General features: G+C 37.4%; 1 protein-coding gene across 1 annotated transcript in view; it reads right to left on the reverse strand.

Annotated features, from left to right (window-relative positions):
* The window catches only part of LOC101342993 (uncharacterized), a 512538-nt gene that overhangs the window by 458298 nt on the left and 40813 nt on the right, over positions 1-13427 (reverse strand). Inside the window, exon 9 of the mRNA XM_023729385.1 lies at positions 4991-5062. Within this exon, the coding sequence (XP_023585153.1) occupies positions 4991-5062 (72 nt within the window). The remainder of the gene's footprint in view (positions 1-4990; positions 5063-13427) is intronic.

Consider the following 13427-nt stretch of genomic DNA (forward strand, 5'->3'; position numbering starts at 1 on the left):
CAACCTAAGTGACCGTCAACAGATAGATGGATAAACAATCTATGGTACATAGACACAATGGAATACCAAGCAATGATAAAGAACAATGATGAATCTGAGAAACATCTCACAACATGGATGAATCTGGAGGGTATTATGCTCAGTGAAATAAGTCAATCACAAAAGGGCAAATACTATATGAGACCACTATTATAAAAACTCATGAAAAGGTTTACACACAGAATGAAATAATCTTTGATGGTTATGAGGGATGGGAGGGGCAGGGAGGGAAAACACTAAATGACAATAGATCAGTGGTAACTTTGGTGAAGTGTAAGACAAGACACAAGACTGGGGACATCAGCAAAACTTGACCAAGTCAAAGTCATAGAAGTTTCACAGACATCCAAACTCCCTGAGGGACCTAGCTACTGGGCTGAGGGCTTGCGACCATGGTCTCGGGAGATATCTAGCTCAATTGGCATAACATAGTTTATAAAGAAAATGTTCTACATCTGACTGTGGTGAGTAGCATCTGGCATCTTAAAAGTCTGCAAGCGGCCATCTAAGATACAGCTACTGGTCCCATCCCAGCTGGAGTAAAGCAGAATGAAGAAAACCAAAGACACAAGGGAAAGATTAGTCCAAAGGACTAATGGACCACAACTACCACAACATCCACCAGACTGAGCCCTGAACAACAAGATGGTGCCCAGCTACCACCATCAACTGCTCTGACAGAGATCACAATAGAGGGTCCTGGACAGAGTGGTAGAAAAATGTATAACAAACTTCAAATTCACAAATAAAAAAGGACCAGACTTGCTGAGAAACCCTGAGAGTATGGCTCCTGGACACCCTTTTAACTCAGTACTGAAGTCACTCCCGAGGTTCATCTTTCAGCTAAAGATTATACAGTTCTATAGGACAAACAATAACACATGGGAGGAACGTGCTTCATAGTTTAATCACGTATACAAGCCCAAAAGCAAGGACAAGAGTGCAGGAAGGAACAGGAAAACTGGATGAATAGAAACAGGGAATTGGGGGTGGAGAAGGGAAGAGTGTTGACACATCAAGGGGTTGGCAACCAATGTCACAAAACAATTTGTGTATTAATTGTTTAATCAGAAACTAATTTGCTCTGTAAACTTTCACCTAAAGTACAATTTAAAAAAAAATGTCTCCAGACATTGCCAAATGTCCCTGGAGGGATAGAATAGCAGGGAGATTGCCTCCAATTGAGAACCATGGCTCTACCGTGATGAGCCCATAGTCAATTAGTTCTAACCTCAGTCTCAGAGCTTCCAAACAACTTTTTAGTTCACCATTCTCAAATATGAACAGACAACCAAAGATCACCAGACATCTGAGAAATGCCTCTAAAATGAAAAATAGAGAAAAGCAACTTGGAAGAAAGAGAATACAAATGAAAAGGAAATTTTTTAAAACATTATCAATAACCTCAGTGTTTTAGAAGATATTAATTACATACAAAAAAACAAGAAAAGGAGTGTCCATGAAACAAGAGGAGGATTTTAAAATAAAAAAACATTCAGAGAACAAAAAAGAGCTTTTGAAAATTGAAAAAGTTACACAGAAGAAAGGTTAAATAGAAGAAATAGAAGATAAAGTTAAGAAAATCTCCCAGAATGAAGAAAACCAAAGAGACAAGGGAAATATTGGTCCCAAAGGACTAATGGACCACAACTACCACAGCCTCTACCAGACTGAATCCAGATCAACTAGATGGTGCCCAGCTACCACCACCAACTGCTCTGACAGGAGCACAATAGAGGATCCTGGACAGAGTTGGAGAAAAATGTAGAACAAAATTCTAACTCAAACACAAAAAGACTTACCGGTCTGACGGAGACTAGAGAAACACTCCGAGTATGGCTCCCAGACATCCTTTTAACTCAGTACTGAAGTCACTCCTGAGGTTCACCCTTCAGCCAAAGAGTAGATAGGCCCATAAAACAAAATGAGTCTTAATGGGCATACCAGCACAGGGGCAAGGACGAGAAGGCAGAAGGGGACAAGAAAGCTGGTAATAGGGAACCCAACGTTGAGAAGGGGAGACTGTTGACACACCATGGTATTGGCAACCAATGTCACAAAACAATATGTGTATTAATTGTTCAATGAGAAACTAATTTGCTCTGTAAACCTTCATCTAAAGCACAATAAAAAAAAATCACAGGAAAAATTAATTATGGAGTTGTCTGTGAGAAAAAAGGACTGGCAGCAGCTATATTTCAGAGAAATGGAAACTGCAGTAGCATGATTCTAATCCTTTACCTCTCTACATAGAAAACAGATGTCCTTTAACCCACTACAAGTGTGGCCTGAGCAAATCAAACTGCATTCTAACTATTTAGTGTTAGTTGCCCTTGAGTCAGCTCCAACTCAGGGAAACTTCTGTATAACAGAACAAAACATAGTAAAAGAAAGAAAAGAAAGAAAGTCTCCCAGAAAGCAAAACAAAAAGGAAAGCAGTAGAAAAAATGATTTTTTAAAAAAAATGGAGAACCAGTCCAGGGCATCAAACATCCAAATAATAAGAGTTAGAGAGACATTTAGCTTCTGTTAAGGGTAAAGGAAAAATTCAAGAATGGTGATGTCGAATAACATGATGAACAACACGTTTAATGTCAACGAATTGTATAAATGAAGATCGTTGAAATGTCAAATGTTTTGTTACCTATATATTTACCACAATAAAAAAAGAGAGAGAACAGAGAAAATAGAGGAAAGAAAAGACCATATTTTTTTTTAATTTCAAAGAACTAATGGACACTGTACCCAGACCAAAAGTTGCAAAAAAAAAAAAAAACCATCTATCAAGGTACACCATCATGAAATTTTAGAACACTGGATACAAATAAAATATCCTATAAGCTTCCAAAGAGAAAAATCAGGATCAGAAACCAGGATAGCTTTGGAAATCAGCAGCAACATTGAAAGCTAGAAACTTCAAAATTGTAAGAGAAAATTATTTCCAATCTAGAATCCTATACCCAACCAAACTATGAATCAAGCCTGAAGACAGAATAAAGACAATTTCAAGATGTTAAAAAATTGTTTCCCACAAACCTTTTCTGAGTAAGTTCCTAGATAATGTGCTCCACAACAAAATAAGGAAATTTTAAAAAGAGAAATAGAGAGAAAGACACAGGGGAAAGGAAACTGGAGCTCTGATACAGGAGAGAAATAGAAGAAGTGAATGAAAATCACAGGCTGATAGCTGCACTTAAGATGTGGAGGGCAACAAATCCATATTGGAGACTATCAGAAGTATCTAAGGGAGATTTCGTCAAGAAGACAAAACTGATAGAATACCTGGTGTATCCAAACTTATGGAGAGGATTATCTAGACAGAGTTTGTGGTTGACAGAGTTTGGGCCTGGATTAGTAATAAAAATACTTTTAAGAAACAAGCAAATAAATAAGACAATTCTTAACTCAAAGTTGGGAGGGGATCGCACAGAAAAAGAAAGTAACCATGGATACTATATGGCTCAGCTGTGAATAGGGTTTATATAGACATATTAATATAAATACTGAATAAAAATTAATTAAATTACCATATAACTATATTGGAAGTATAGGTAAGTATATGAAAAGTAAGTGCGCGTGGTGGGAACAGGGAAGATCAAACAGAGCTAAATCTTTTTTTTAACAGTAGGAAGTAGACACTGTTTCTACTCAAAATTTAAAAATCAAGAAATTGCAATATAAAATGCAAAACAGGATTTCAAATTCTCATGGAATCCAGATTTTCTGGATTCACAGAGGCTGGGTGAACCCCCAAAACTTGCCTTAAGATAATCTTTAAATCATAAACCAAAAATATCCCCTATAGTTTTCTTAAAAGTAAACAATAGTTTAGCTTAACTAGTAAAGAATGTCTGCCTTGAGCATTATGCTCTTTTAAAATCTATCTATATGGGATCAAATTGACAATAGCAACTGGAAAGATTAGACAGAAAACTTAGGGGGCAGTGAGTTTATATTAATGGGGAAGAAACAACTCAGAAAAGGAGGGTGAGAATGGTTATACAACTCAATGTAATCAATGTCACTGAATTGTATACATAGCAACTGTTGAATTGGTGTGTTCTGCTGTGTGTATTCTCAACAACAAAATAAAATAAATTATAAAAAAAGAAATAGCAATATAAACACGTTTTTTAGAGTTATGAAGATAAATATCAAGCAATCAGCTAAAACATTTTAAATATTGGCCTCTAGAGAAGCTGGGAGGAAGGTCAGGCTAGAGGCTAATTTGAAGGAGGGGGGTGGTATTTAACAAGCTTCACAGAACCAAATAATTCTTAAAAGTGTGTGCATGGATAATCTTGACCAAATGATATTTGGACAAATCAGAGAAACAGTAAGGAGTAACATGATGTGCAACAGGAACGCATAAAAACAATGTACTAATGAAGAAAAACTAAATAACAAATGATAGCTAAAAACAGTAAAAATTTTTAAAGGGTCAATGTCAGTATGTCAGAATGACCTATAAATTGCAAACTAAGTTTTATCTTTTTTTAGTGTTATTATTTCATTTTAAAATTGACTTTCTGTTGCAATATATTGAGAAAAAGATAAAATTGATAATAGTCATTGTATATACCAAAACCAAACTCACTACCATTGACTCTAACTCATAGCAACCCAAAAGGACACAGAAGAACTGCTCCAAGAGGATTTCCAAGGCTATAATCTTTACGAGAGGAGACAGCCACATTTTTTTCCCATAGAGCAGTTGGTGGGATCAAACCGCAGACCTCTCGCCACCAGAGCTCCTTCATTGTATATAATCAATATTAATTAGGCATATTTAGATATTACATTAAGTTGTTATCTCTCTGATTTAAGAATTAAGGTAAAGAGTTCAGAGAAAGCTTTCAAAATCCAGAAGATAAAGCCTATAAATTTGGATTTAATTTAAAGACGATTTATTTATAACTAAAACTTGCTGTAGCAACAAGAGCTCACTTACAAACATCCTCATACTGTTCTTGTAGTTCATTCAATATAAATATAATATTTCCCATATCCACCATGTTGTTACCTATAATAGAAAGAATAAGTTCAGATACTGTCTTTACTTATGAAAATATATATAGCTGCCATCTTAGGCTAATGTAAAGATAACACAGAGATGTGTGGAAGTAGGAACAGAGGGCCAGCTATCACGGGTCTTGAATGATATCTGGAACTGTGAATTAATAACTCTGTACACACTGAAACATAAGACTAAGACCATATTTTTTTTCCTCCTTAATAAAACGGTTTCCCATCAAAAGAAACCAGTCTCATTTTCAACCCCTAAGCTAGATAGTCAGAATAATGTTTATTCAATTAACAAACACTTATTGAGAGTCTACTATAGGTAGGGTACTTCTCACATAATATTTAAATTATGTATTCTTTTATCTTCCTCATGAGATTATGAGCTCCTCAAGAAAAGAGGCTATGTCTTTCCTTTGTTTCTCCAATGTCTTGCAAAGTATCTACTTCATACCATATAGAATTTTGAATGAACCAAATAAACTACTGAAGGCCATAAAGAATAGCCTAATATCTACATTGTGAATAGCAGATAATTATTTACTAAGCACCTATGTGTCTGGCACTCTCACAATTACAACTTCCTACCATTCCTGCCCATGCCCCTGTGTGAAACCACTCTTTTGCAGATCATGCATAAATAAGGATGGGTTCAGATGAACTGACCCTGAACAATGTCACTCCAATTGTGCAGAGGCAGAAAAAGCTTCCTCTAATAGCTCTTGCCTCCAAATGTTTGGCTTTGTTTGTCATCCAAGGTTATCTATCTACAATAATACTGGGTTTATTCTTCAATGTATTCATAAGAAATCAACTGTTCAATACTATGCATAAAAGTGAGGACTCTGAGAAAGACGTGGATTTTTAAAGTGCTTTCTGAGTCAAAGAAGGATTAAATTATATACAGTAAGTTTTAGTCACTGTAATTATTTAAAAATTGGTAACCTATGTAGGTCCAGCCTTTATATCACTGCAAAACCAGCATGTATTTGACCCAGTCAAAGAACTGCTAGACCAAATCGGTGCTAGGTTGTATTCTAATTAGGAACTGCCTCCTATATTCTGGTTTCCTATTTCCTTGCTATTTATCCACATTCTGTTCTTCATTATGGTTCTAACATATCCCAAAGTTTTCCCCCAATGAATTCCTGGCACTCACAGTAGACTGATTCCCTATCTCAATTTCTTAGACCACAGCTTAAGTCCAAAGGTCACTCAAGGCTTCAGCCCTCAAGCTTTTGAATTTGACTGCAGAAAAGTATTCTGTAGGATCATAAATACATTCTGGGAATACAATTGGGGAGGAGATAATGTTTTACCGGTCCTTCACTTGGAAGATTCCCTCCTATGGACAGAGGTCCAAAATCACCTAATGAGAATGTGGTAGCCAATCATTTCCACAGATTGACTAGCTCTTAATCAAAATTTATTCCTTGCTTCTATACATTCTACAACAAGGCTGTTGATATAACCAACTATTACTGATAATTTGCAGTTAATGAGAGTAAGTGTTCTTAACAGCATGACAAGCAACTATACACTATTGTCCCAAAGTTCTATGGCTGTTGTTGTTGTTGTTAGTTGCCTTTGAGTCAGTTTAAACTCATGGTGACCTTATTTATGGCTCCAGGTTCTGTGCCATCCACATAATCATTGGTATGTTTGAGCCCACTGTTGTGGCTACTGTGTCAATCCATCTCATTGAGGATTTCCCTCATTTTTGTTGGTCCACTGCTTTATCAAACATGATGTCCGTTTCTAGGAATTGGTCTTCCTGATGACACATTTAACGTAAGGAAGACAAAGTCTCACCATCCTCAATTCTAAGAAGCATTCCGGCTGAATTTCTTCTAAGACTGACTTATTCATTCTTCTCGCAGTCCATGCTATACTCAGTATTCTTTACCAGCATCACAATTCAAATGCATCAATTCTTCTTCTGCCTCCCTTTTTCATTTTCCAGCTTTAATGTGCATATGAGGCAATTGAAAAAATCATGGCTATTCTCTACCAATTGCTAGCCCCCCACTCACTCTTTGGTTTCCTCAATCCTCTTCCTCCAGCTGCCAGTGAGCCCCACTGTATTACAAATTCCTGTTACTTTCTTATGTATTGCACTTTACCTTTTGTTTAGTCTAGGCTTTTCCCAGTAGACTTTGACTCCCATAATTAAACATATCCATCAAGATGATTTTCCTAGGACCTTCTTTATGAAGAATTTTGCCTCAAATTGCAGTCAGCTTATTAACATGACAAAATGAAAAAATCCTCTTTTCCCTGATTAGAGGAGGTGGGGGTGGGGTAAACTCATTGCCATCGAGTCGATTCTGACTCATAGCGACCCTACAGGACAGAGCAGAACTGCCGCATAGAGTTTCCAAAGAGTGCCTGGTGGATTTGAACTGCCGATCTTTTGGTTAACAGCCATAGCTCTTAACCACTACACCACTAGGGTTTCCAGGGGGTGGCGTAGGTGGTGAGAATTATTAGTTCATTCAACAAATATTTATTGAGCAGTTAATATGTGCCATATCATCCTGTTTTTCCTAATTAGAGGAGGTGGGGTGGGGTTGTTGTTGTTGTTGTTAGGTGCTGGAGTATTAAAAAAGCCATGCCCCCTAAGCCAGGAACTCAGGGCTCTCTGCTCCCACACCAGTCTCATGTCAATCAAAAAAGCCATGCTCCCTAAGCCAGGAACTCAGGGCTGGTCAGAAGGCCCTGCCCCTTTGCCCACCCACTGGTATAAGGGGTCCATGGACTTGCAGTGCCCTTCGCTCCTGCCCAGATCTGTGTGGGCCGATTCAACACCACATGTTCTCATTAGCATAAAACAGCAGGGCATACACCTGAAGCCCATTTTCAACTGCAGCAGCCAAGGGGGAGCTGCAGATTCATGACATTTTACATAGCCCTGCCCCCTAAGCAGGGGCCTCACCCACCCACACCAAGGCCTGGGGGCTGGCAGTACCACGCACTTCATTTAGCCACTCACAACAGGAGTCTGAGAACTACTGGTGCCTCCCAGTCCATCCAGCCAACAGCAATGGGTGCCCAAGGACCATCTGCAATACCCCCCACCACTATGCACTCTAGGGACAGGGACACACCCTCCACCCAGGCACCCAGGCACAGCCATCAGCCATGCTCCACACATAGCCCCCCACTGCAGCCAGATACCTGTGCCTCCTCTGAACACCTCTACACAGCCCTGACCACCTAGGACTGTAGGTGAGAGTCTGAACCACACACTCAGTGACTGATGATCTGGACACCTGTGCCACACTCCCACAAGAAAAGTGAACAGACCCTTGGGCTCACACACCTAGTAGCTGCTCTGATCACCTGAAGACAGGATGTGAGAGCTTCAAAAATGCCAACAACCAAAGTAGCTCACACACCCATCCTATTTGGGCGTACCAAAACAAAACAAAAAGTGAGGACACAGTAAACAAATATACAATAAATAAATAAATCTAATAAGTTATTGATGCCTCAGAGACAAGAGTCAATATCAAATAACATATAGAAGCAGGTCAAGATGGCTCCAGCAAGTGACCAAAATAAAGAACCAAGAACCCTTCTGGAGGAAGATAAGGCAATGGAACCACCTGAGAAAGAATTCGAAAGACTAATATATAGGGCTCTCCAAGATATCAAGAAGGAGATCAGTCAAAACTCAGACAATGCCAAAGAACATATAGACAAAGCAATAGAGGAAGTTGGGAAAACAATACAAGAACAAAATGACAAAATTAACAGGTTGCTAGCCGCCATACAGAGACAGCAACTAGAAATCCAAAAGATTAACAATAAAATTTCAGAATTAGACACCTCAATAGACGGTCATAGTACAATGGAAGTCAGAATTAGTGAGACTGAAGATAAATCCCTTGACACCAATTTATTTGAGGAAAAATCAGAAAAAAGGAATTTAAAAAAATGAAGAAAGCCTAAGAATTATGTGGGACACCATCAAGAGGAAAAACCTACAAGTGATTGGGGTACCAGAATGGGAGGATAACAGAAAACACAAAGAGAATTGTCAAAGATTTGCTGGCAGAAAACTTCCCTCATATCATGAAAGACAAGAAGATATCTATCCAAGAAGCTCTACAAACCCCATACAGAGTAGACCTCAAAAGAAAGTCACAAACACATTATCAAAATCAAACTTGCCAAAACCAAAGACAAAGATAGAATCTTGAGAACAGCTAGGGATAAATGAAAAGCCACCTACAAAGGAGAAGCAATAAGACTAAGCTCTGACTACTCAGCAGAAACCATGCAGGCAAGAAGGCAATGGGATGACATATATAAAGCCTGGAAGGAAAAAAGTGGCCAGCCAATAATTATATATCCAGCAAAACTGTCTCTCAAATATGATGGCAAAATTAGGTCATTTGCAGATAAACAGCTGTTAAGGGAATTGGTGAAAAACAAATCAAAATTATAAGAAATATTAAAAGGAGTCCTCTTGTTAGAGAATCAACAATATCAGACAACAATCCAAGACTAGAACACAGGACAGATCAACCAGTTATCAACCCAGATAGGGAATTTACAAAAACAAATCAAAGCTAGAAGACAGAAAATAGAGAGTCAGAGACATCAATACATTAACAGTGACAATGTCAAAACAAAAAAGAGAGAATAAACAGGGTAGTCATAGAACTGCTATATGGTGAGGAAGTTAAGGCAATATCAAGAAATAAAAGATTGGTTTAAACTTAGAAAAATGGAGGAAAATTTCAAGATAACCACAAAGGAAGCTAACAAACCTACATGTCAAAATAAAAAAGAACAAAAACATAAAGACTCAGCAAACTCAAAATCAAAAATAATGAAAAAATACATAAAAAGAACTCAGCACAGAAAATTAAGCAGAACACAGAAACTGTCAACACACACAAAAAAAAATTACATCAAAATGACAGCAGTAAACTCACACCTATCAATAATAGCACTGAATATAAATGGCCTAAATGTGCCACTAAAGATACAGAGAGTGGCAAAATGGATTAAAAAACACAATCCATCTATATGCTGTCTACAACAGACACACTTTAAACACAAAGACAAACAAACTAAAACTCAAAGGATGGAAAAAAATATATCAAGCAAACAACAACCAAAAAAGAGCAGGAGTGGCAATATTAATCTCTGACAAAATAGACTCTAAAGCAAAATCCACCACAACAGATAAGGAAGGACACTATATAATGATTAAAGGGTCAATACAACAGGAGGATATACCCATAATAAATATATATGCACCCAATGACAGGCCTCCAGAGTACATAAAACTAACTCTAACAGCACTGAAAAGAAAAATAAACAGCTCCACAGTAATAGTAGAAGACTTCAACACACCACTTTTGGTGAAGGACAAAACATTTAGATAGAAACTCAATAAAGATACAGAATATCTAAATGCCACAATCAATCAATTTGACCTCACTGACATATACAGAACACTCCACCCAACAGCAGACAAGTGTACATTTTTTCCAACACACATGGAATAGTCTCCAGAATAGACCACATTTTAGGCCACAAAGCAAGCCTTAACAGAATCCAAATCACTGAAATAATACAAAGCATCTTTTCTGATCATAATGCCATAAAAGTAGAACTCAATAACAGAAACAGCAAGGAAAAAAAAATCAAATACATGGAAACTGAACAACACCTTGCTTAAAAACTACTGGGCTATAGAAGAAACCAAGGATGGAATAAAAAAATTCATAGAATCAAATGAAAATGAAAACACATCCTACCAGAACCTTTGGGACACAGCAAAGCAGTGCTTAGAGGTCAATTTACAGCAATAAATGCACACATCCAAAAGTAAGACAGGGCCAAAATCAAAACATTAACCCTACAACATAAACAAATAGAAAGATAGCAGCAAAAGTAGCCCTCAGGCACCATAAAAAGGAAATAATAAAGATTAGAGCAGAAACAAATGAAATAGAGAACAGAAGAACAATCTGAAAGAGTCAACAAGACCAAAAATTGGTTCTTTGAAAAGATCAACAAAATCGACAAACCATTGCCCAAACTGACAAAAGAAAAACAGAAGAGGAAGCAAATAACCCAAATAAGAAATGAGATGGGTGATATCACAACAGACCTAACTTAAATAAAAAGGATGATAACAGAACACTATAAAGAACTGTACTCCAAAAAATTGGAAAACCTAGAGGAAAGAAACAAATTTCTAGAAACACACTACCTACCTAAACTAACACAAACCAAGGTAGAAAAACTAAAGAAACTCATAACAAAAGAAGAGATTGAAGAGGTAATTAAAAAAAAAATCCCAACAAAAAAAAAGCCCTGGCCCGGACAGCTTCACTGGAGAATTCTACCAAACTTTCAGAGAAGAGTTAACACCAATACTACTAAAGGTATTTCAGAGCATAGTAAAGGAAGGAATATTCCCAAACTCATTCTATGAAGCCAGCATAACCCTGATTCCAAAGCCAGGCAAAGACACAACAAAAAAAGAAAATTACAGACCAATATCCCTCATGAACATAGAAGGAAAAATCCTCAACAAAATTCTAGCCAATAGAATTCAACAGCATATCAAAAAAACTAATTCATCATGATCAAGTGGGATTCATACCAGCTATGCAGGGATGGTTCAACATTAGAAAATCATTCAACATAATCCATCATATAGATAAAACAGAAAAAAAGAACCACATGGTCTTATCAATCAATACAGAAAAGGCATTTGACAAAGTCCAACACCCATTCATGATAAAAACTCTCAGCAAAATAGGAATAGAAGGGAAATTCCTCAGGATAATAAAGGGCATTCATACAAAGCCAACATCCTAAATGGAGAGTGTCTGAAAACATTCCCTTTGAGAATGGGAAACAGACAATGATGCCCTTTATCACCACTCTTATTCAACATTGTGCTGGAGGTCCTAGCCAGAGCAATAAGGCAAGAAAAAGAAATAAAGGCTATCCAAATCGGTAAGGAAGAAGCAAATTATCCCTATTCACAGATGATATGATCTTATACACAGAAAACCCAAAAGAATCAAAAAGGGAACTAGTAGAACTAGCAGAAGATTTCAGCAAAGTATCAGGACACAAGATAAACATACAAAACTCAGTTGCCTTCCTCTACACCAACAAAGAGAACTTCGAAGAGGAAGTCACCAAATCAATACCATTTACAATAGCCCCCAAGAAGATAAAATACTTAGGAATAAATCTAACGAGAGACGTAAAAGACCTATACAATGAAAACTACAAGACACTACACAAGAAACCAAAAGAGACCTACATCAGTGGAAAAACATACCTTGCTCATGGGTAGGATGAGTCAACATTGTGAAAATGTCAGTTCTACCCAAAGCAATCTACAGATACAATGTAATCCTGATCCAAATTCCAGTGGCATTTTTTAACGAGATGGAGAAACAAATCACCAACTTTACATGGAAAGGAAAGTAGCCCTAGATAAGTAAAGCATTACTGAAGAAGAAGAAGAAAGTGGGAGGCCTCACACTACCTGATTTTAGAACCTATTATACTACCACGGTAGTCAAAACAGCCTGGTACTGGTACAACAACAAACACATACACCAATGGAACATAATTGAGAACCCAGATGTAAATCCATTCACCTATGAGCAGCTGATATTTGACAAGGCCCGAAGTCTGATAAATGGGAAAAAGAGAGTCTCTTCAACAAATGGTACTGGCATAACTGGATATTCATCTGTAAAACAAATGAAGCAGGACCCATACCTCACACCATACACAAAAACTAACTTCAAAGTGGACCAAAGACCTAAATATAAAATCTAAAATGATAAAGATCAGGGAAGAAAAAACAGGGTCAATGCTAGGGGCGCTAATACATGGCATAAATAGTATATAAACCATAACTAACAATGCACAAACACCAGAAGAGAAACTAGATAACTGGGAGCTCCTAAATATCAAACAATTATACTCACCAAAACACATCACCAAAAGAGTAAAAAGAGAACCTAGAGACTGGGAAAAAAATTTGGGCTACAACATATCCCATAAGGGTCTAATCTCTAAAATCTACAAGATACTGCAACACCTCAACAACAAAAAGACAAATAGTCCAATTAAAAAATGTGCAAAGGGAGTTCCGGCAAAAGGGTGCTCTAGGCAGAAGCACCACACCGTCCCTCCACAGCAAAGATCCGAAAAACTAAGCCGAACAGAGAATACAACAATCCTGAAACCTTAAAACATCAAATGAAGAGATAAAGAACTCAGCCAAACACCAAACGGAGTGAGAAAACTTACAGAGAACGGAGAGCGAGGAGAGATTCATGCAGAGGTCTCCTACCAGCTAACGCAGC

This window comes from Trichechus manatus, unplaced genomic scaffold, assembly GCF_000243295.1.
Source record: "Trichechus manatus latirostris isolate Lorelei unplaced genomic scaffold, TriManLat1.0 scaffold00028, whole genome shotgun sequence".
Lineage (NCBI taxonomy): Eukaryota > Metazoa > Chordata > Mammalia > Sirenia > Trichechidae > Trichechus > Trichechus manatus.